Source organism: Neodiprion pinetum, chromosome 1 (assembly GCF_021155775.2).
Source record: "Neodiprion pinetum isolate iyNeoPine1 chromosome 1, iyNeoPine1.2, whole genome shotgun sequence".
In the NCBI taxonomy this organism is placed as follows: Eukaryota; Metazoa; Arthropoda; class Insecta; order Hymenoptera; family Diprionidae; genus Neodiprion; species Neodiprion pinetum.
The window spans coordinates 36737002-36762421 of record NC_060232.1 but is presented as its reverse complement, the minus strand read 5'-3'; the positions used below and the strand labels follow the sequence as shown (position 1 = coordinate 36762421).

The window sequence follows — 25420 nt, the reverse complement described above, 5'->3', positions numbered from 1 at the left end:
ACGGCAAAGGAGTCCTCTCGTCTTTTTACGATCCCACGGCGACGAAACGCGACGCAACGCAATAAATTTGTAATACTTCGGCCTGCCGGTGAAGGAGCCCGAATTTCGAACACTGGGGATTACTCGTTATATATGTGTGTATATGGGTGCTCGGCGATGAGATGGCTCTTCCCGAGAAGGGGTAAAGTGAGAGCTGCTATATAAAGGAGATTCCTTACACTCCTGAGATCACAGTTTGTTGTAATCACAATAACCGTTCGCCTTTAATATACTCATTTGTTATATCTGTAATTTACCGAACTCCCACTGAACCACAATGAAGCTTTTGGTGAGTACCTTGATTATTTTTCACTCGATCCGGTTCAACGTTCACTGATCAGTATGATCCGAAAGATCGAAAAAATGTAACATTAATTCATAAATTCCACAAAGGAGAGACGATTCCTCGAAGCTATAATATCGCTCACTTATATTTCATCGACTCTCATTTTCTGCTCTTGATTAAACCGATTATAAATCTTTAATTAATTTTTTTTACAAGTTTCAAGCATAATGATGTATTAAACGTTGTCACTGTTCACCTCTGCCCGAGTTTTCATCGAGCTTTTACGCTAAGAATTAAACTTTAAGTGACCACTCTTTCCGTAACTAGTTTTACTTAAGAGAATACCGATTGACGAAAATTTTATACATTAATAGCACAAATCTATTCTATTGATAGGAAGAAACGAAACAATTTTCAATATTGTTCTCAGAGGAATATCATTACCGATATACTTTCTGGTAGATGTTTTCTAAATAATTATTTGCGACTAGAAAAACCAAATTTGAAAATAATTGTGTCTAGACTTGCGAGTCAGCTTAGACACGACAGGACAAATCGTTAGAATACAAAAATAACACATCGCATATAAAAAAACCGCGTTCTGTTTAAAAAGGTTGTTTTTTTTTTTAATACGAAGGAATGTAAAATACAACTTGCGAAATTCTGCAGATCCTAAAATGTGAATAAAAAAAAAAAAAAAAAATTCAAAATAGCAGAAGATCGATCTCGTTTTCACTTCGAATCGATTTCGATTGGTCTTGATACAGCAAGAAGCCCCGCCTAGAATTCTCACAGCATAGGTCTCATCTCGTCGAGAACTTTCTTTCCAATAAGTGAGGCCGAGTTACGAAAACTATTAGCGAAGCGGGTGGGTGGAAAGGAGTTCTAGCCGAGCTAATATTAGCATTCCAGATGCGGTAATGCTCTTAAAGCGAGAGATGCGATGCTATGCGATGCGATGGGTCAGGAGTTAAATGACCGTAGCTGACATTTCGACCACACTTTCACTCATCTGCCGTCGACGTTCTTCACCGGCTAGCTAGAAGACGGGAAGGGATCATCTCCGCATGTACGTAACGTCGACGATTGCGCGATTCCTTCGCGATCCTTCGTTTCCACCCGCTCCTTACATTCCCGCAGTTTTTAGATTGGAAAGACGATGGAGGCCACGCGAACTCTTCGCGGCTTTGTTCGCGGCACATCGACTCTTCTCAGCTACTGTATAAGTTTCACCGATTAAAATCGGGAATTGATAATCGGTGGATATGTATAACAAACTCGAATAGATGCTGCTTCGAATCGCTGTTTTATTACCAAGCAACGGTACTCGCGTACATCGGGATTGAAATGAGGTAAAAATATTATGCAGATCTTTGCATTCATTGATACACGTTCGTACGGACAAAGTCGCACCCACGAATGACGTGGCCTGTACGTAACTGAATTTTTACGATCTATTGTACTATATTCGTACGTACTATACAAGCCGTAGTGACTGAAAGCGAATGCGAAGAATACCATTGGATTACTAATTCTATCGGGGTGAAAACCAAGTCGTAATAACTGGACGGTTGATCGTTTGCTAATTATGGATCTAAAGTCACAGAAACAACGACGATATGCAACTTTCGCTGATTATACGGGAATTGATTGCAGAATTAATTAGATTAAGTGACGTAAAGAGATGAAATTTTTTTTTAATGAAAAATAGAATCTGTCATACCGATCGATCGATGGATTCGTAGATCAGGAGCTGAACTGCAAAAGTGAACGAACTGACCGAATGAAAGTTTTATATTCGTGTTACTTGAACATTATCAAAATCCTGTCTTTCATTTTGTGATTTTTTGATATCCATAATACAGGCTCTGGCAATGTTATTGGCCGTCGCGTCGGCGAGACCGCAGCGTGAGGCTTATCCCGAGGACGTTCGAAGCAGGGAACAGCCCGTCGACGATAGGCGAATCACCTCGACCCAGATCCCCATCCTCCAGTGGAACAAGCAACAGGACGTCGACGGCACCTACAAGACCAAGTAATTCGATTTTTCAAACGTCACGTCGACTTGCCTCGAAGTCGAGTTGGACGTGAATATTTCTTGAGGAACCATTCGTCGTCATCATTTTTTTTATTGTTTTTTTTTTTATTACGATTGAGTAATAACCGGTGAACTTAATCTCCTTGATAATTGTGCAATCAGCTACGAAACTGGAAACAACATCATCGCCGAGGAAAGCGGATACATCAAGACGCTCCAAGGAAGCGACGGCGAGTCCTTTCCATCTCTGGTTCAGGAAGGTCAGTACTCGTACCAAGCTCCCGACGGTACCGTGATCACCACTCGTTATATCGCGAATGAGAATGGATTCCAAGTCTCCGGAGATCACCTCCCCACCCCGCCCCCGGTAAGCGAGGAGATCCAGAAGGGTCTGGACCTCATCTACGAAGGAATCCGTCTGCAGGAGGTAAAACTTGACGAAAAACTTCTCTTACACCCACCTCCCCTCTATTACCAATTTGTCTGAATCGCTTGAGTGACGTGACATAATTCTTCAGGGTATAAAAAATATATCACGTAATTATTGAAAAGGTTTTTTACAATTAGTGTAAAGAAACGAAACAATTTCTTGAGGTAAAACGAATCACCGCATTTATTGATAAAGTTTGAAAATGGGGGCTTATTTTTCGCACTGTCCATCGGTGGAGAGTCCCTCGGGTTAGGATAACGAGGAGAATGATAAATATTGGGGGTCGTGAGACAAATCGATACACGTTCCGCCTGACGGATGGCAATCTGGATAACTTTCGCCTAGTAGTAGAAGTCGGTAATAATCGGCCACAGGCGTCTGACAACTCCGATTCGTTTCACTTCTCTGCGCGCGCTTCTAACGAGCGGCCGATCAAGCTTTTGAGTAGCGCTGCTAGTAGTAGCGGTAGATTGGTAGTCGAACGCTGTTGCGCGTCGGCGACGGTTCTGTCGCTCACGAAATTCGGATTGCGATCGAGAGCGAATTTTCAATCCACGAGAGTAACTCATCGCGGAATATTGGGCCGTTAATTTTGCCCCTAAGATCCTTAAAGTTCCTAAATATATGATGTGTACACATCCGATCGAATGCTTCACTACCCAATATCGATCCTTCGTATTCCCCGTATAATTTTTGCCATGGTTTTTTGCAGGAGGAAGCCAAGCGCGAAGCCGCTTCAAAGCCGGGACAACAGGCGCTGGCTCAATCCGGTGACAGAAGAGACGAGAAAGACAGGATCTACCAACGGCAGTAATCCTCATCGCCAGTAATCCTTCCTATCCTTCGCACCTTCCTTAGCCTTCCTTTTGTTCCTTTTATCGTGCACTAAATCCCTAGAAGCGTATAATATACGACGTTGTTGCACCATTTGTCGAGTGTATAAGAATATTGATTTTTTTTTCGAGTTACCTGAACGAATATACTTGTATAAATAGGAGTGATTCAGTATGTTGTATGCATCCAAGTGATCCCTGATGATAAAAAATAAATAATTATTGTAATCAAACTAGCCTCGTTGCGCGCTGTTAACCTTATCTTATTTGCTTAACTGTTTTCTCTTGTTGAAACGAAGTGCAGTGATAGCCGTAAGCATATTGGCAAGAAAACGAAAACCAAACGTTTACAAAACAATATGTTTTGCTCTTCTGAATATATTTATAAAATTTATTTGATCTCTCTGATTCTGCGGTTAAACGTAATTCGGTCATCACGTAGCGATTGAATTAATATCAGACATGATTTATAACTAGATCGTATCCGCCATTCATAAATGTTGTTGCGTGGATTTATAGGCTGATTGAACGGAGGTCACGTGAACAGTTCTGGTCTCTGAATTAACGAGTTATGCAAATTTGTGAGTTAAACATCGTTCGCGCTACACGTACGTCTTGTTATTGACTTATTGTACGAACATACGGTGGTGACTCTACATTAGGATTCTATGAACAATGCTTACGAATATAAGCGTACAAGAAGAAAATGTTAAGAAGTGTGAGGTAATGGGAAAATACGAAGGTGTAACAAGAAGTTCGTGAAAATCATGGATCATCAATATTATACACGGCGCGTTTCGATGACGATTTTTTTCTCATTAGCAATTACATTGTAGCGCGATATGAATAATTTAAAAATAGCTTGATATAATATCGTGTCAGTATAACGAACATGAGAAATGATTAAGATACGACTTCATCGCTCGATGAGCTTATACAATAATCTGCAAGTGAAGTCATGTTTCCTCTATCGCAGTGAACAATTATACTTGAGAAAATTTATGTAAGTGGATAACGTCAAAGTCAGATTGTTGTTTACGCCGTTGTTGCAATCATGGCGATGTTACAACGACGTGAATTTTCCTCATCGTAATACGCTACGTACGTTATTAATTTTATTTATTTTTTTTTTCAATCCCAAGAATCTACATATTTGTAATGAATTTTGTGAGCGAAGAGAGTTATAAATTTTCCTCAGTAATTTACCGTCGTGTAATGATTCTTCCGACTATAAGTTCAAATATAGCCGATGGCGTTTCTTTTGACTACGAAGGTGGAAAGTTTTGATTTCGCAATTACTTCGTTGTATAACCGATCTACCGGTATGGAAGATAAATCAAGCAGCCATATATTAGTTTATCACAATTAGGAAAAGTAATAAATTTTATTTATTTACAAAGCAAACTTTTCATCGGCAGCCCTGTGACCAGCGTGCATTGTCATGGTGAAACATGAATAATACTATCGTGAACCGATATAGGACAGTCGAAAATCGACGTGAAATAATTTCTCTCAATGCATTATACAGTGATCGGCAGGGCTGCTGGTACACGTGTACGGTTCTAATAATTATTAATAATATTAGCAACAATTTATTCTTAAATTAATATCAATGTATGACTAAAATTGTTATCGCCTATAAAATGTAAGTCCTACTTTAATTAGCAATACGAGTCAGAGGTTAAGAAAAAAAAAAAAATCGTAATGTAAAAAGATCAAAAAAAAAACCAGATGACGATGTGACAATGATGTACGATAAAAATTATGCGATGATCGTGATAAAGCTTTCGCAAATGTTCGAAACGCGAGCGCAATTTCGTATACATATATGTATCAGTGATTATAACATTATATCGAATAAGTACGTAATAGATCGTCGGACTTTCGTCGAAGTGAAATAATTCCAATCAGCTTGCGATTTATGATATATTATTACGCGACGCGTTATAACGCGTTGTAATATATCTCCGAGATTTCGTAATCGTTCGCATAACTCGTGACAGTTCGTTAAAACCGGGGCAAAATCGGGTTTCGCGAAACTGGTTCAAGCTCGCGATTACAAAAAGTCCTTCAGCTGCCGTTTGTAATATACATATAATACATGTATATAACGCAGGTGGAGCGCCTCGGGAAAAGATAAATCGTGACAAGCCGGACCGCGAACAGCGAATACTCTTGTTTATGGCGGGAGCGTGAGATAAGCTAATCTCGAATCGTACGTTGAAAAATGAGAAGGTACAAAAAGGAGAGAAAAGAAATTATATAAAACGAAAATGAGCCAAAGGCGTGGGAGACGCAGGTCCGGCTGCCTGCCCACGCGTTTGCCCCTTATAAAAGGCCCGTCGACCACCGAGGCTAATCCGCGGTTTTTTTTCTCTTCTCGGCACATTGCAGGGTCACCCATAGGACGATCGCGTAATCCTCGGATTTTGTAATCTAAGATCTCGTTCGAACGATCGTTAGATCAAGACTCGAATCAAATCGAATTTAAAAAGAAATCGGCCCTCCATTTATTCTCGACCGGATCCATTCGTTTGGAAATCAAAAGAATCTGCATTTCGATTCATTGAATATTAATTTCGAGCGATTTCTTTCTTGTCACATGGTTTTCGTAGATTTCCAGTGTGCCGGTCAGTGATTTTCGTTAATTTCCAATACTTTTCGAGATTTCTACGCAATTTTTGTTGATTTCTGGACAAACTGGCAAACGATGAAAGTACGTGACAAGATGGATGTCGATAGAACATTAACGAATCGTAACCGTCTGTCGCTTACCGAAAATCACGCTACGATTTCATTCATCTCGATATCCGATTTCCCGACAATTTTATTTAACCAATTCGATTTTCAACCGCCAAATTTATGATATCCTCGAGCGAACAGTTTCACGCCCCATATTTCTCCCTGACGCGATGAGGCCCGGCTCTCTTAAAAACTAACAATAATACAACAATCTCGATTAATCTATGTTCTTGATGGCAGCTGGGGGTCGTAGGGAGTCGCTTGAAACCCGACGTAACGGTTGTTCTTCTTGTGAATGAAACCGTGCTCGGCGTCCGCCTTGTAGTAAACCACCCTCCGTATCCCGAAGGGATCGATGTACCCAAAGGAGCCGATCTTCTCATCTTCGCTCGGCCGGTTCTCCTCCTCGTGGTAGTGCGTTTTCAGGTAGTACTGGAACCCGTCTTTCACGGTGTGCGTTCCATCGTACTCCGGAAACTGACCGCCTGAAGTTTGAGTCCTCTGTTCGGCCGGAGGACTCGCCTGGACGATTTCGCTCCTCCGCAGGGTTTCGTTCCGGGTCGAATCGTAAGCCCGAAAGCCCTGGCCTACTACCGGGTATCTCTGGCCGTAAAGAGGCGGCTGGAAAACCGCCGACGGGGGCGGCGCAGCCTGGTTATACCCACTGTACGGGTTCTGGTTGTACCGGTTGTACTGGTTCACGTATGGCGGTTGGTACGGGGTGAAGGCTGGAAGGTAGTTCGTGTTCGGCTGCGAGTAACCGTCCTCCAGCGTTTGAAGAGGCGCCCTTTCCCCGTACGGCGAGTACAGCGTCGGGGGTGCGACCGGCGCCGGCGTCGAGATGGGCAGCTGGTAATGCACCCCCGGATGGACGGGCGCCGACGCCGTCGAGCCGAGAGGCGTCACCGTGTTGGCCTCAATCCCGTTGCCCGGCAACTCCTTCAGCTCGGGTTGCCTGTGGGAAGAGAAACGGGATGGTTTTGGTACGGTGAGAAAAAATTCATTTGTTGTAGTAACTAGAAAAATTGAGTTAAACATGTATCGTTAAAAAAACTGTTTGAATATTGTTCGAGTTACGAAAAACGAAGTACTCGTTACCATTTTGCGCCATTGTCGATCCTTTTTTGGTTATTGCAGCGGACAATCATTTTCAGAGGTTTACTCTACTTTTTTAGTTAAATAAGGCTTTAACGTTATAAGAAAATATAGCAACAGTGATCGTAATGAGAAAGAATAGTAACGGATACTAAACTTTCTGGTAACAGCTGAAAAACTAGTTTTCATTTTATACCTAGAACTATATTTTTCGGTTGTCGTAAAAAATGAAAATAGTTGAGGACTGAGCGGAATCGGAAAAAAAAAAAATAAAAATTACAAAAAACTGAAAATGACCGTCCCAGAGATGATTAAAAGATGTTTCATGACCCTACTCTTTTGCCTCGAAAAGATGCGTTTCGCAATTTTAAGACTAAGTGAAGAAAAAACAAAAAAAAAAAAAACACGGATCACAAGACGTCACTTTGACGTCTTTTTGTCTTGTGCTGTCTCGAGTGGTATAAAAGTTCACATGGCATACCTGAACGGATTCACTGGCCTCTGAGGTTTGGCTAGAATTCCACTCTGCGCCGGCACCTTCTTCGATATCGATACTGCCTCTTCGATTGGTCTCTCTTCTCCGACGTAAACCATTTTGGATCTATCGGGCAAAGACAATTGGAAATGCAAATATTAATCCGTGTCATTGTTCACAACGTGAATTATATGGTTTACGTTAGTGGTACTTTTTTCGCAAATTTTTTATACAAGTTGTCAAGTTTCAATTTGTAGACCTGACATTGCCCGTGATCAGAAGTACCGAAATCCAAATAGTAATTTTCTTTCTAGAGAATATTCAATTCTATATGTCCTCTTTTTGAATGAGAATTTTTAAACACAAAAGTTACTTCTCAAATTCCATTATCTACATCATTTTCGGACCAAACTTGACTCCACCTAAGAATTTTACAATTACGTAACAACAACGAACGCGGCAACGACTTGCTCGATCCTACGGATCATCATGAGCCCATATTTTTTATACATATGTATCTCGTTTATTATTTATTCTATCAAATTTGCACAAATTGATTCTGCAAATAATTTTCACGCTGACTGCGAGTGAACATATTCCGATTCCCGCACCATTAACCGATAGATTTGCAGTTCAAAGAGCGAGTTCCCTTCATTGTTCCTTATCTTGAAATTTTCTCACCGAAGTATCCTGTATCCTTCCGTGTCTGCGATGTAATCCTTGATTCGTAAATACCCCAGCGGATCTAGCCAGCCCTCAGTTCCGATCACGGTTCCATCCGCGAGTCGTTTTTCCTTCCGGTACTGCCCGTTCAGAGTCTGATACCGGAAGTAGCGCTCGGGGCCTTCGTCGGTCTGAATGTGGTACTGCGTGTTCGGCGTTAAGTTCCAGCCACTTTTCTGCGCCTCAATTTGTCCCGGGGTCAAGCAGAATACCGAAACCTGCGAGCACGACGTGGAAATAGTTCAGTGTTGCGTAATCTTCACGGATTATTTATCGACGTCGCGCCAAAAAGCCGCGAATGCGAAATTGATCAAGGCGGATTGTTTGCGGTCTGTATGGTTTATTTGACGAAAGAGGTTTCTATGAGGAGAGAAATTCTGAAAAACTTATACAACTGATGGGCTATATATAATAAAGATGACGAAATAACTGTTATAACCGGAAGGAAAGTAAAATATTATTTATACAGACACAGCAAGTATGCGTGTATATTAATGCTGGATTTTTCGATGCACGTTTAGTGAAACTGGTGTTCAAGTACCATTTAGTCGAGTATTTTAAAATGTTCGACGTGTGGGATGAACATCGATTAATACTATTTGCGTTTGTGTTTGTTTTAAGGATGTAACAACAGGTTGCAGAGGCAGCGGCTGTCTCCGAAAGCGTCGCGCGTCTCGCGTATCATTATAATATATATATATATATATATATATAATGCATGTACGTATTATGAAAGCGGTGAAATGAAAAATCGACGATAAATTCAATCACGCATCGAAAAGGTTCGTAATGTTATAGAAAATAAACTGACGAGCTGTCGTTGGGCATAAATATATAGGTATACATATTAAAGTTTCGCGTAGGCAATCGCTGAATTTGGAGACGTTAAATCCGAGCGTGCGGATGGTCACGGATTAATCGTACGTCAAAGGCGCTGCATCTCGTGGAGAGACAAACGAGCGGGTGGATATTTTTTTTCTAATGAAAAATTAAGCAATTTATCACCTTCACGGGTCCATTTGAAGCGACGTCTAAGAGCCGAGCGTTCTACGGAGGCATAATGGGAGGTAGATAAAAAATGATTCATTACAACGGCGCGAGTTCGCTAAGATATGTTAATTCTTGGATAAAAAGTGATATGCATATGTATGCGTGAGTTACAAGCCAGCCGCGGTGGAAGACGCTGCAGGGGGACGAAAAAAGGAGGAGCGAAAACACCGGATAAGAAACAATTACAAAAACTAAACGCGTTTGGCAAATGCAAACAAAGGACTCATCGCATTCTATTATACAGCTGCCTCAATGCCAAGAACCCATCTATGGGATTGTCACCACTCATTGACATGCGGACGAGCCTACAACTCGCTAATGACTCGTAAACAATGCGCCTCTTATTACGGTTGAGTCAGTCCGCCTATCGGGCGAGGCTAACTCGACGTTACATCAACGTTACGTCAGGCGCCGATCGGCCGATGATTTGTTTACGTCAATTTACAAGCCGTGCATCGAGAAGATATACTTTTTTTTTTTCTTTCGTCAAGGCAATCTTGAGGGCGTTTAGGTAAGATGTGTAATTACGATGTGTAAAAGTTCCAGTCGTACCGAAGAGCGAAAATTGTCTAAGAATACTGCTTCGAAATTTAAAATAAATCGGTTGAGCCGTTTCTGTGATACGTTGACAAAGCTTGATCTACATATTTTTTAATAAAACAACCCCCAGTGGAATTAAATGGTAGGTTGTTCGGTTATAAATTCTTCAAATGGACCCGCTTTTATTAAGCCCTGAAAAATGCCGCTGCGGATCAGACTTTTTCCGCTGCCCGAATTGCAGCTGCGAGTTGTCTTCGCTCCACTCATGCAACTCACCGAAACAAAATTCGGTCGATGGATTTTGTGGGTTCGTAAATTGAAGCGAGTATGTTTGTTGTTGCGATTTGCATGATGATAAAAATCTGCGCTGATTGCCCGTTGAGAAATAAGAATGTTGAGGTGGGCAGCTTGCGGCATTTCTGGGTAGGCGAGAGCTGTTCAGCCTCGAAATCGATCGGATTAACCTTGACTGCACGGGACACATGATTGCGAGAATATTACAGTGACGCGTGTGAGTTTGCAATAAACAAGTTCACGTTTTACAATATACAGCATACCTATATTCGGTGGCACTTTTTTTTTAATCACGACAAACCCGATATTGAGATGAATGGGAATCCGAAGAGGAATCCGAATCGATTTCAATTTTTAACGGGTGAAAGATAAATTCTGCGGCATGTTATATACACGCGATGAGTGTTTAAACATCGTGTAACTTTTTCCGGCGATATCGTTTGGCCCGAATCGTTATAATTTCATGACCGTGAATGAAAAGTAGAAATTTTGTATCGACAGAAAAAAACATCATTACACTATTTTCGGTGTTCTTATAATCGGTAGCATCGGTGACTCTTCGCCTCGTCCTCTGCATCGGTATTCGTTCACGGCCCGCGTCACGTCATTATCGAGAAATGTAAACACGGAACGATTAAAAAAATTTGAAATAACAGCTGCGGGGGCGAGACGGGTATAATAATTTTCAACAATTCGTTTATACGGGCCAAAAAATCTGCTTTTGACGGCTCCGTTATTATCTCCATTCTCGACTGACGACGACCGAATAAATTTTGAAATTTATCACGCATCGAAAGCATTGCAAGCCCCCTGCGCAAACCTCTACGAATATTTCCACCGATTGTCTAGTCGCCTCACGGAGCAAGGGTAGATACCTGATTTTCAACATCAGTCACGGCATTGCGTCAGCGTTTGAAACCGGCGTAGTTAGACTCGATCGTTGCTTCATTGAGGCGAGGCCGGACATCGGTAGATATCGATGATAACTATTGTATGATCGCGGAGGCGAGGGCTTGTCCGTAATATCGGCATCGCGTTATAAGCCTCGACGACGACGACGTCTGCAGGACGGATCGGCCGACGGGTTGAAACGGCCGTTGAGTAACAGGCAGGCGGCGAAGGTGCGTGGGATTGGGAAAGCCTTTGGTCGGCCTCTGTCCATATTAAGAGATCCCATATCAAAGCGACGGTCTGCAGCGTACACCTTTGTACATACGTACATTTTCTACGTATACGTGTTTGTAAAGCCAGTCTGCGATATTCAGAGTGCGGCGATGCCGTTTATCTGGATTATATTCCATCGCCGTTACGTACGATCTATAAATAAACGCGTAGACATTAACTCCGGGAAGGTTTTTATGGCGTTCGTTCGTTATTCTCTCAGTTTAATTGTCGCATCCTGTCCGAATATACCTTTTTTTCACTAATTTCTGGAAAACGATCGGGGATGAATTCAGAGGTTGGACGAAGGTGAAATTCCACATTTGGATACCTCGCGACAGCGTGAAAATGGAACTAATATTAAACCGGAGTCAAGGTTTAAAGCTTTCAAACTCACAAGCTGTATGATTGTTTTTTTATTTATTTATTTATTTTTTTTTTTGTACGATTTTTCAATTTAATGGATTCGATTTAGATCGATTATAACCTTGAATCTATAAATTTGATCTTCTAAAATGGATCAATTTGCGGAACTGCATCCAAAATACGTTGATTATACGTCGTTATTTTTTTCTAACAGAAAAATTCGAAAAGTTTACGAACAATACGCAGGTTGGAAAGTCCTTCAATAGACCCTTTCCCTGGATTTTATAATTTTTCCAAGCCGATTCATCGATTTCAAAACCATGCGTTATATCGACGATCGTTATTACGAGTTCCTGCAGAAAGAACCGGACCTATTTCGCAATGAAGAAAGTCGTTTCCAATTACCCGTTTCATTCGTCGCTCCGCTGTAGCCTGAATTTAAGGGTCTGCCCGTCACATGTAGGTACCATTGGGATTCTTTCGCGGAGAGTGAAAAGGAGATAGAATCGAGTCTGGGCCATGTAACTGCGGTTGTAAAAAGCCGAATATCCTTGCGTAATTCACCGGGTCAGCTTCTGATCTTGGCGTTTTATCTGTAAATTCGATCGGTGTAACGACGCAGGATGATTGCGACAATTTCTATTATCCCGCTGCAACGACATCAAGAATAACGTGGCGACGTCTTTGCGGGTGATTCTACCGTTTAAGCCAGATTACACAACGGTTTCTCGAATCATGAGCATCGGAGGCGTGCGCGGCGGATTTGGAAGACGCATCTCCGATCCGACGTAATCGAGTGAGTGACGCATCTCGACTTTCACGGATCAATATTCGTCGTCTTTTCACGGTCTTTGCTCCCAGTTGCTACTTGGCTGTCTTCCTCAAAATACCGCTGAAAAATCCAATGGTAGAAGATTCTGAGTAATATTTATCACCATAAAATTCATCTGACGGAATATTGAACAAAATTTCGGAAATCGTAAGTCAGCGCTTTCTTCGAATTAAACGATTTCAAGATGAGAACGCATCAATGATCACGAAAACGCTGACGAACTGCGGAAGGTAAACGCGTTTTGAATATCGTTTCTTCCGATGATTACGCTGAGTTCTTGTCGCCCTTGGAGCAGAAATACCGGCGTCGGCAGGATGCGGACACTTGTATTTTTCAATTAGCCCGGTAAATTGCGAGGTACCTACAACCTCTCTAGAGGTTTCGTCCATTGTTTGTGGTACCGCGGAGGCTGCGTTACAGCCGTGATTTTCACTTTCACACAGAAACGGAAACGCAATTCTTTTGTTTGCCTCGGTTTACTGTAACATAATGGAGCATTGCTCGATCACCGGAAGATCAACGGCACCTACTCTGAATATCCCGTGAGGTGGTTTGTTTAATAAGAGGTAGAAAAAAAAAAAAAAGAAAAGTTCGTTACTCAATCGTAGGTGTGTGTAGGTATACGAATTTGCAATTCAGTCACAGAATCCATGCCGTAGATTACGTGATCCGAGAACAAATCTCGAGAGGAAAGTCGCGCGAGAAGATATCAACTTTACAGTTATGAAATGCCAAATTTGGATACACGCGAATTATCCTCGAGTCTTGGGTATTTGCTGTTCCGAAAACAGCAAACAACTCCAGTGGCGATCGGTCTTCGTTTAATCGATGAGAAGGTAAAGGAGAAATGACGAACGAACAATTTCGCTTGTGTGCAATAAATGGACGTACCTATACCTGTAATACCGAATCGTTTCGAGAACCTATCAATACATATACGCACGTGGCCTGGACTCGTCTGGCCGCATGCGAATTTTGCCCGCGGCGAAAATTGAAGAACTCGACCACTAAACCCAGCCTCACTTTCCATTTATACTCTCAATCACCGTCATTCGTTACGAATGTACGCTGCGATTATTCTTTTTTACTTTTTTACATCTACGTTCTCACTCTGAGGATCAGTGGAAGAACACTTTGGCGCTAAAATCAAACAAGAATCCGAAACTATAAATTGGTGAGAGACGGTCATTCCATCGTTTCTCCGTGCCTGTAATTGCAGCTGTGTAAAATACAGCCGAAGGTATGACTGTGCGTGAACGAATCGAGCCTTGCCATGTCCTTTTAAAACGGCGGGTATGATTGCGGCGGAACTTACACGCGCAAGATCGGAATCTGTCCGATCGCTGAACGGGTCGAAGTTGTTCTTTGCGTTGCGTCACCGATGGAGAGCATTGTTAATTACTTTCTATTGCGGGTCCGAGCGGTATCCCGGTGTACATACGCCATTGCAGGATAATATCCCAAAGGTGACGGGCTATCTGTGTACATTAATCTTGAACAAAACGACGCCACTCGCGCCGCGTGGGTGTGATGTGTACAAGACGAACGTTGTACTCTACGGACTCTTGACATCCTTGAATTTCATTTCCAATAGCACAAAATACCGGCCGCAGGCTGCGGGAGACTTCGATTCTCCCAACCGATACGTTTTACTCCTCCGTTTGAATGCGCGATTCGACCCGTAATCCCGACCCACTGACACTGATACCTTGACCGAGGCTGCCGAGGCTTCGAGTGCAACTCGAAGAACGATTCTTATCAGTCTCCGAGCTGAGAATCGAGTTAGTGAGACACGGTTTTTAACAGCGTCGCTAGTATCCACAGTTCCAGGAACGACGAAGATTTCTTGTCGAATTGCCAACGCGCGTCGAACAAAGTGTGAAATCTGAGCGCCGGTCGTTTAATTTAAATTGTTGCAAATAACCGCGCTGCACTTTCGATTACAATGGACCGTGCGGTAGAATGATAATTTCACCCGGGATATCAAAGAATAAATATGATCGCTATCGAACGCTAGATTTTCTATTCCATTCTCCTGCTTGTTTATGTCTCGCTGCGCTGCGTTTAGCGCCTTGTCGATATGTTAGAATACAAGTGCGGCAACCGCAGTTGCTTGTTGTACTTTTCAGACGATCTACCGCCACTGCGTGAAAAAATTCAAGAATGCATTTTCTTTATTTTTCCAAATTTTTTCAACGACGCGATTACGACGGCGAGAAAGTCGCTTGATCGGTGAGATTTGTTTATTAATGTTATGCAAATCTATTTAGGTTATTCGCGTTTGATAATTCGCCGAGTCATTGAATATGGATAATGGTTAATTCGGAGCTGTAATCCTTGTTTATCCTCGACCTTGACGAAATTATACGGTTACATTGGAGTAAAATGATTTTGATAGTAATTTTGTTAAAATATAGGCAGCTATAACATTACACGAGAAGCAATTATGCGGCAATTCAACTCGACATGCGTTTAAAACCTATGAAATTTGACTATAAAATTATTAAATATTATACCCGTATTTACTCCGAACCGAAGTCACACACAAGCTATAGGTATGAGTGAATATAATAAAAAGCAATTGGGTAGCAGGCAGACGATGATTATTTTAATCTTCTTTACAGTATATTTACTCGTTACGATACATACCATAACCAAAAGTATTCTGAACCTGAAATAATAAAAATATATCGTTGCCACATTAAAAGTGAGTTATGGACAAAACATGTGGACGCATGCTGGTGAATTTCGCAAGTTGAAATATCTGTTTTTGGACCTTCGTCGAAGGTGAATTCGCAGCCACGGTATTCTTGCCATTTTCTTGTTTCGTCTGAGATAGCGATTGACAAACGGCGAGTGCTTAAAACTACTCTACACCCGAAACAAGATCGCAAGCGTAGCAGCGGCGGCCATCTTGATTATTTTTCCGAGAGCCCGAAGTGCAGCAAAATGAATGAACGCGCAAGTATAAATCAAATATACAAAGTTTCTGGTTCAAGATACTTTCTAGATTGAGGTGAATGTCAAGGTGCAGCAAATATCTCAACTCAATAACGCCTCGCGTATAATTTCCCTCCACTTTTGTGGTTAAATACGGTTACCAAGAACAGCGTCCCAATGCCTGCGGGAGATTGGAGAAGGTGCGAGTGTAAGCCCTGCGGAATCTGAATTCGGTAATACAGTTAACGAAATTTATGCGACGATAAAACGTCGAAGGAGAAAGGCGCGAGTTGAGCTGTTAAATACTCGCATAAGAAATATCGCGCGTGTAATAACACGGCGGAAACAAATAAGACCAAAGCATTCGCGGAGTTTCCGATGTGCTTGGCTTCGCGGGTTCTACCCACGTGGATTTCAGTTTCCACTGCGTGGGTATAATAAACCTTACACAAAGTCTATAAAAGTTCGGTTATAACGTGAGGGAAGTCGGTGCGCGGTGGTCGTTTCGTTTCACGGAATACCGGCCGTTGCCTCCGTTCCATTCCTGTGCATGGGTACATCATTGGTACCCATGGGTAAGCGGGTTCGCGAGGAGTCGAGGAACGGAACGGAACGGAACGGTCGTCTCTGCAGAATAAACGGCATCTCGTTGCTGGGATCGGCGCCGTCTGTCCGCCCGCAAGCCCGCAATGCAGCACGCGATGTGACCATAATAGGAAAGGTGCGAGCACGCCAGGCTATTTTCTTAATTAAACGGCAAAGAAGGAGAAGAAGAATAAGAACACGGACGGTGAGAGATCAGGAACAGCGTCGATGTCTGCGTGACATTTGCACCGCGAGCGCTGACGATGTCGATTGCGCACTCGAATCGAATCTCGTAATGAATTGCATCTTTCGAGTCCAATGTTAAGGTTACTACCGTACGCCTTGCCTTCCACTCCCACACTCGCGATTCCAACCTTGCAGATTCTCCATAAACGGTTCAATCAGATCCGATCGGTTCGATCATGTCGAATTCGAGCGCGAAAGGATGTCTGGGATTAGTCACGCGGCTGAGAGTTTTTTTTTTTTTTTTGTACTTCTTCTCACTCTTTCTCTTCAGGGTGCGCGAATAATTGCTCGCGCTGAATTCATCGTCCGTTATAATTAATATCTCGATACGGAGCGGTTTAGTGAATCTCGTTTTTTCTCATCATAGACGATGAATCCGCGGTGTTGCAAAACGTTACCGATAATCGTTGGGTTTTTTTTTCACGACGATAACAATGGAAAAATTATTACGCTCTAACGGTGAACCATTATTATGGATGATTTTCGCCCACTCTATGGAACGACAATGGGTCACGTTCAGAGGCAATTTAGAAAACCTTTTGTCGGAGACACACGTACGATCGGCTCGGTGCACACGCGTGTAGATCAGCTTCGTAGAATCCGCTACCTTTTTAATGAGATTTTGTCGGACAATGTAGGGCTAGTTATACAGTTATACCCAGTTGTACGTACATACCGTGGGTTTGGGTGAAAATACTTATATTCGTTCAGAAGTTTTCGAGCTATCTTCAAGGTTCACGGTTTACCCAGATCCGACGTTTTATAATCTGTTAGATTTATACCGAATTTTGCCGCTGGGAGTAGAGTCTGATTGCAAAGGCCAGATTCTCGTGCGTTAGAAGATTTCCGGGAGTTAATGGTTTTAAAAAACGAAAGGTTAAATATTTTTATGTTGCGCAGCGATTCGAACCGTTTCGCTGATTTTTGCCAACCGCCGGCAAAGTGACCACGATTTATGGATCGAGATTTGGTCAATTCAGTTGGACAGGGTGTTCGTTATTCGGAAAAGAATTCTTTGTCGAATTTACTATTATTGGATCGTTATTTTATTCAGTTATTCGGAAAAAAACACAATACAAATTCGATAAACTTTACAAAATATTTTAAACTAGATTCAAAGATCATAGTTAAAAAATGTTTGATACAGAAATCTTCTGTTTTCAGATAAATATGATGGAAGACTTTTTCCCGAAGAGTTAAGCATCCTGATCATTAAAATCAAACACACTTCCTGTCTTGGAATCTTCTTTTTTTTTTACCTTCGTACGCTATAACCATAAACTGGATTCGGTCGTTGAATTGAACCGGGTTTTCGCAAGGTCATACTATAATTCTTGCTACCAGCAACCATCGTTCGTGTAATCGTAAGCAATCAAGTTTTGAAGGAAACAGTTATCGTCTCCGTCTGTAAACGTTGATTGAACTTCCGTAATAGTTTAATTTAATTTAGCAAATGATGTTCAAAACCGATCCAAGCATCAGAAGATTGCTAAAATGTCAATGAAGGTAGAAATAAATGTATCGAAAAATCCTGACCATGATAATAACATGGGTGAAAAAAGTCTGAAATTTGGGATGAAAGCTTAGCCACATACCGTGAGAAAATTCAGCGCAACTACAATAATCCTTGGCGTGATCATAATTGCGGTTGAAAAGTGTGAAAACTGGGTAAACGAGTTTCACCTTGATTAAAAACTATTCGCGAACAAATTCGCGACACTCGGTTGCAACGAGAAGACGCTTACGGCACTGACTATGAGATCGAACCACGCGCACCACTTCCTTGTTATAACACTGTCGTCGTTGAGCGAGCGAGGCGTCAAGTACTTCAGGCTTCTTTGCCTCCACTTCTTGTGCCCGAGGAGCGCGACTTGGGGACTGCGGTGCAGAAGCTGTCGTAGAAGCGTTGCCACCACCCGGACGACGCCGCGGCGTTTCTAGGGTGGCGAATCCACCTTTTGAGGAAGTCGTGTTGGCAAAAATTGCCACCTACATTTTATGAATTTTACCACGCGATAGTCGTACATTCGTTGTTTATCTCCATTGTCGTATCCCTGAGTTACGAAGAAATCTCTTTAAAGATAATAGAAACTGAAAGTTCCGGAGTCTTAAACAAAAGCTCAGATAGCGATACTTCGTTTCGAATTGCTTTAAGATTTTTACAAAATCTGGTAGATTCGTTCGATTTTTCTATTCGATGAGTGATTTTACGCAGACGATTATTTTCCGCAAATTTATGACAAAGCGCTGTTTTTTCATTTTATTGGCATCGTTGAATATCTAATTTTACAATGTTTAACCACGATTGCGATCAACAGGTGAAAATTTTGAATTAACTACTCGAAACAAGGAAATTCCGCGTCTGTGATTCAACGTATCGACGATTATCTAGCAATAAAATTACTGAAGAGTATCGTCATTTGCCAAAAGAATATCTCCTTATTTTCCACCTCCGTTTCTGCGTACACATTTGAGCTTTCGAAAGGATTCCGTGTCCGACACGTAATTCCGAGTTTCTCAGAAACCGCAACAGAAGCGTCTTCGCTGATTGTTTGCGAAATTTATAGATGAAAATTATTATGCGATTTTGTCGAAGCCGCGAAATCTTCTTGACGCTCCAGCTACGGACGTGCATATGTTTATAAATATTTACGCAGCTTCGGATAGCCGTCAAGTAAGTAATCGCAGCACTCGCCTCGCCTCTTTAAGCGCTCTTCTTGCCTATTGGCGCCGTTTCAGCCGTGAAGTGTGCGCGACACGCTGCGATGTGACTTTTATGTATTATAGGCGAAGAATAAAAGGGAAAAGTAGAATGCGAGGCGAAGCATCGACGCCCACGAAAAAACAAAATGTTTGTATAAATAGAAGAAATTAAAAATACAACCACCGAACGCATCGTAACTTTGCAGCGCTACGAGCTGCAGAACCGTAAATACTGTAACCTAAAACGGAAAATGACGCCATCGACCCATCAAGAATTCAAAGCAGCTGTGTCGTCTTATTCCTGCAGACTTATGCAGGTATAGAGCAGTTTGCCTATACATATATGTGTATATCTAATGGTTGAGAACGACCGCGGCCCACTGACTATTTCTGTGCTTCATGGAATTCAGGCCGATTCCTGGAGAGCATATTTGAATAGTTTAGTCGCGGTGAATTTCGAGCCTGATATATAAGCGCAGTATTTTCCGAGTCACCTGATTTGCCTGGATAAATGATAACATCCTGTGAAAACGAATCAATTCTGCCGAACCAACGCCGCGTTCTTACAAATTGTATTCCGACAACGCGATAATTTATCATCGTATTTTCGTTTTCGAATATAAGAACGATACTTAATCGCAGCCTTTGAGATACAGCCAATTTGCAACTGCAAAAGAATTTGCAGAAAGAATGATTTTCCGAAAAATCGATTCGTTGATATTTCTTACAATCATACTCAAATTTTACGCACTGTTTTTATAATTCCTAATAACAAAATTATGTGGCAATATAGTGAGTTTTTCGTTCTCCTCATTCCCATCGTTCCGTTAACGGATCTGAAAGACTTTGGTAAGATTCTTCGTCAAGTTTGTTGGAAAAATTATTCCCATCAAGTGCAACCAGTTGCCGGAGTTGAACATCGCAGCATGCATATGGAATCTAAATGCATATTACAACGTAGGTACACAACTTTCGAGAAACTGGATCATCCTCCTCACCGCGTAATACACATGGTGGAACCTTGACTGGTAACCGCGATAGTAGTACGAGAGGTACATCATAAGTTATATACAACAATTCCGATTCACACGTTCAGGTGGGTATAAAGTACACTGTAAATAAATTGTAAAGCGCGGCGTATAAATCGCGCGCGAATTTAACGCGCTGGGAGATTTAAAATCGTCGACGATCGAGCGAGTTGCGATACGTTTTGTACGTTACACCGAGGTGTGAGTTATTTGTTAACAATAAGATAGACGGACGGTTTTTGCCAATTTTCTTATCGCCATTTTACTTCGTTTTCACGCTCCTCGTCGAGAGATCCCTCAGCATATCTTTATTCCACCTTTCATCTTTCGTACGTATGGTATACGTGTAACGTCGCTTACGCGTGTGTGCATGTAATAAACACGTACGTATAAAACACGCGCTCCGAGCTCACTCGCTCGGAATCGGATGAGAGATAAAAACCTTCGCGGATGAGATTATAGCGCGTGGGATACCTGCTCGACGCAATTCTTACTTCTCCTGCGGTTCCCGCCGCAAAATTTGCGGACAAAGCCTTCGGCGTCATCATCCAGCGATTTCTGCATAATGGCGAAAACTCAGAGGAGACGCCGAGCGTCGAGGCGCTCCGGCTTCTCTATGTTCTCGTCTATGTTGCACGCCGTCTTCTGCTCACGTAGGCCTGCGTATTCCTACGTCTTCGATTCACGCGCCTCGTTCCTTCTACTACGCTCTTACACCAAATTACTTTCACTTTTAATACCGGCAAAACGCCGCCCGCTGCGTATCGTACATTTTTATCGCTCTGAAGTGACGTCGAGCGAATGTCTAAAGTGTTTCGAATACTCGACCGACTGCGACTGTCCGTGGATGCTTGCCTTTTTTCGCCTACGTTTCATCTTTCTTTTTTCATTTCTTATTATTATTAACATTATTATTGTTATTTCTCTCTCTCTCTCTCTCTGCTTGTAATCTCTCTTTATTCTCACGAAACAGCTATCGAGTTTAACGCAAATTACATTTTGCCTGTACAACGCGTATCGCTGTTAACCGGGAAAATGCGTGGCAATGGTGAGACTTTTTGGATTTATTACGTTTTTCGACACCGCGTCTTTTGTTGCGGTATAATTGTTGTTCTCGGTGTGAGGCATTTTTTTCCTTTCTCACCGGTGCTGCACACGCTCTTTATATTAACTCCGATCGTCACGCCTTGTTTCAATAGTTATATCTATGAAACCCATGATTTCATGTGAAATCGTTGTGTTGCAGTCTCTTCTTTGAGAGAAAATTTATGATTCGATAGACTTGGCAATCGGTAATACGATGCACTGTTAAACTCACTTCAAAAATATTAAAAGGATATAGAAAGCTTGTTTAGAATGTTATGAAACTTTTCAGATACCGTGTGGATTCTTGTAAAGAAGGTGTTGATTCTCATGATGAATATTTAAAATTTTACTTCGTACGCCGAAACGTTGTTCCTTGGAATTATTTGAGAGAAATTTACTCGACACTTTCGGAATCATCTTCATCAAAAGTGCGAAAAATATACAAAGATTCGATGAAGCAACGATCATAACTTCGAAACAAGTGGATGCTACCGCCACAATCGCAAACGGTATTTTAAATTCGGCCAGAAACTGGTTGGAGAACATTCGACTGTTGTTCGAAGAGCTGCATACCGCAGTTGAGTGCTGATGGTAAATATATTTGCTATTCAAGGTGAACTTATTATATCAGAATTGAGTAAAACTTACAAACAAGTTTTACATAACGGTGAAAAGAAAAATGGATAATGGTACTACTTACGATGACGGAATAGAAACGATTCGCGAGATCTCAACAGCTACTACAGAGGCACCTTAAAAGGTTACGAATACATTTGTCAAGTGAGAATTCGCATTCCATCCACTATACGCGAGCGAACGAGAGACTAGAGAACGTAGAATACAAACACCGCATACCGTACCACCGAACTGTTGTTTATACACTCAAATAAACGTTGATTTTTGGGAAAACACAAAAAAAAAAGAAGAGGTAAAAAATATATATATAACAGTGTATAATTTTTTTGTTCAATTGCCGAGTGACAGTGGCGAGAAGAAATTGATTTGTTAACGGTCGGTGGTGAATTTACATTTATAAAATTGTTTAAACAGCAGTTGCGTTTACGCCGGTTTGAAAAACTTTTCCGTTAACTACAATGACATTCAAAAATGTACAACATGCCGCAACGGACGGTAAACAAGTTTTCCTAAATAGAAAAAATTATACTCTAAATGAAGTCGTTCCTACATTTTCAAAAACTGATATTATCGCTAATTGAATGACGTATCGATGAACAGGAGCGGAGAAAATTCACACGCATCAGCCGAGTTTCGAATACAGTTTGAGCTTCTCATAGAGCGCGTAGCCGGTTAAAATAGGCTCGAAACTATCGGCTCATTGACGCACTTTCAGCGTTGCATACGTCGCTCGGAATTTCATCACACACCTGCGCATTAGCGCTTTAATAAGCGTTGTAAGTGCGTAAGCGTCACGTTCAAATTGCTGCGAAATCGAATTCCGGTAAACCTTATAATCTATTCTCGAAACGCCTGCCCTCCGGGTTATCAAGTCCCATGATACCTCATTAAAAACCCTCTCTCTGGTCAATTATAAGTACGCCGGATAGTCATTGTTCGAGTATAATAATAACCAGCACTTTACAGCGATACGTTCGTATTGTCACGCATCGGTATACATTATGTCCACGGTATTAACGTTAATGGACGTCCAGGCACGCGGAATGCGCGTTGGGAAATCCGCGAGGCGAATGGGCGGGTTTTTGACATTGGCCGCATCCGGCCAATCCGACGCGGAGATCCTGACCTCCGACATCTGACTCGGCGATGAAACGATTCCGCAGCTTCTTTGTCTTTCCGGAGTACAGATCCTCCTCATGCATTACACATGCGGCTTATCGCTGGGATTATACACGCCGATTATACACGGTTGAAGTTGTTGATAATTACCTCTGGTGATCTGATACTCTTGTATTTTATTTTATTTTTTTTACCCCCTCTAAATCGTCGAATCGAGGGTGAGAATTCACGATTCGTGCGTAACTTCCTGTACGCATGTTCTTCACCGTATTGTGATATTCAAATTACGTTTACCTCTCGCCTTCACGGCGAGGGCGAAGCTACGTCACAATAGACTAAACGACGGGACTCAAGCAGACACATGCCGGTAATTACAGTAATTAGGGAAACGATAAATAACGGCATTGTCAGTGTTTGAGTAACGTCGAATCGACGAAATCACGACTGTCACTTAATTGGTTAGCCGGCTCGCTTTACTCTACGAGTTTAAAAACCTATAATTAATCATTCATGAATGACGACTCACCATTGCGAGTAGAAAATTCCAGGGTATCATTTTCAAGCGATGTTGTTACCAGTTGGCTCGAATTAATTTTACGCCGTTTATGAACGGCAAATCTTCTCTCATCGACGTCGATCGTCTTCGGAAGGACCTCAGAGGCAAGGATCAAACGTGACACGATCGAATCAACGATAAAAACGGCACCGAAAGAAGGACCTTTGGCTACTGCAGAGACTCGACTGTCAACCACGGAGATCGCGACTCGCGGAATTCATCTGGACCACGGAGGCTGTGCTGCTGGGGGCAAGCCAGGGCACACGCCTCCGTTTATACTCGCCCCGGGAATTGCCCCCACGTATAAGTTTTGCCGCACATCGGTATCAGCGAGCAAAGCGTGGAGCGCAGGCAGCAGATTGCTCAACAGATTCGCCAATTGTTTCGCATTACTTGTGCACGGAGATTGAAATCGTCACCCCGGCTGTTGTATTCTCGTTTCGTGACAAACGCACAGCGCGTAGGACGATTGTTTGACATAGGTACCGATAATCCGAACCAAATGTAACAATATAACAATATTAATGACCGATCAAGGAACGCTGCGTTTCTTTTATTATTTTAGAGATAAATCACAGCGCTACAAAGTTTGCGAAATTCTTTTGAAATCCGAGACGAGGTTAACACCGCGTGTTCTCGTTTTCTTCAATTCGTGCTCATAACGGCTGGCGAAGTTGGATAGAATTTTGTTCTGCTCTTTTCAAATCGAATTAGTTGCCTGATTCTTTTTTCGAACGATCAATTTGGTAAAAGGTTGCAACCATCAAAGGTCCGTGAGTCGTAAATTGGATGCCGGAATAGAAGCTCATCAGGCGTTTTCTTCAAAACCGACACATTACAGTCGTGCGATTATTCTGTATGACGAAGAATTCGCCATTTCATATGTAATTTCTGATAGAAGGAATGTAATTTTTTTTTTATAACCGCATGATCGCGGATCTAACGAACGGCTGCAGCATCGATGTCCTCGAGGATTTGAACAACGGAGCAGCGACTGTCTTCCTGGTATCCCACGTACGGACCGAATAAGGAAGAACCGGGTTGGCCGGGAAATAAGCGCAGTTCGGTTACATATTCAATTTGCCTTCCTTCGCAAATTCCCGGTACGTTGAACCCGCGTCCGCTGCTCGTCAAATTTTTCTTACTCGTGAAAATAACGGAGAGGATTTATATATTCATGAACGCGTTCGCCACAATGGCGATGTGCCTCGCGGCAAATTATGGTCGCGACTCCTGGAATACGACGACGGGCTCTGATTCGGATCCTCTTATTAGCCGAGACCCGCATGGGCCGCAGCTTTTCACAGAGGGGTCATTTTTTTTTACTAGGATGAAGTGCCCGCGTCTAATTGAACACTCCCCGAACCTAATCTAGTTCCGCATAATTCTGGGTACATTTTATGCCCACTAATTAGCAGAAATTAATTAGCATCGGTTGAGCTGGGTATTCAAATCAGTTCAAGTTTAACGAATGCGTTTAATACCAGCAGGAAATTGTCCGCCCGTTGAATCGTTGGACAGGACCGTAGAAACAAACAACAGTGATATATATAAATATCATGTTTTTTAACACTTTTCAACCGCCCGTGACGTAGCACTTGTTTATTCGATTTAGAG

General features: G+C 42.1%; 2 protein-coding genes across 3 annotated transcripts; one reads left to right on the top strand and one right to left on the bottom strand.

Moving 5' to 3' along the window:
- Window positions 1–206: 206 nt before the first annotated feature.
- Window positions 207–3859, top strand: Cpr49Ah (cuticular protein 49Ah). The gene is made up of 4 exons (XM_046608805.2): window positions 207–328; window positions 2191–2360; window positions 2526–2790; window positions 3506–3859. Exons 1-4 carry the CDS (start codon window positions 317–319, stop codon window positions 3605–3607), a joined length of 549 nt encoding a protein of 182 aa, XP_046464761.1. The 5' UTR covers window positions 207–316; the 3' UTR covers window positions 3608–3859.
- A 1118-nt stretch (window positions 3860–4977) lies between these two features.
- On the bottom strand, window positions 4978–24055 carry LOC124210638 (uncharacterized). Of its 2 annotated transcripts, none has more exons than XM_046608804.2 (4): window positions 23774–24055; window positions 8620–8879; window positions 7945–8064; window positions 4978–7323 (listed from the first exon to the last, which is right to left on the bottom strand). In XM_046608804.2, exons 1-4 carry the CDS (start codon window positions 23801–23803, stop codon window positions 6591–6593), a joined length of 1143 nt encoding a protein of 380 aa, XP_046464760.1. In that variant the 5' UTR covers window positions 23804–24055; the 3' UTR covers window positions 4978–6590. The 2 variants fall into 2 exon arrangements, with proteins under 2 accessions (XP_046464760.1, XP_046464759.1); XM_046608803.2 differs by lacking the exon at window positions 23774–24055 and adding an exon at window positions 18271–18535.
- Between the last annotated feature and the right edge of the window lie 1365 nt (window positions 24056–25420).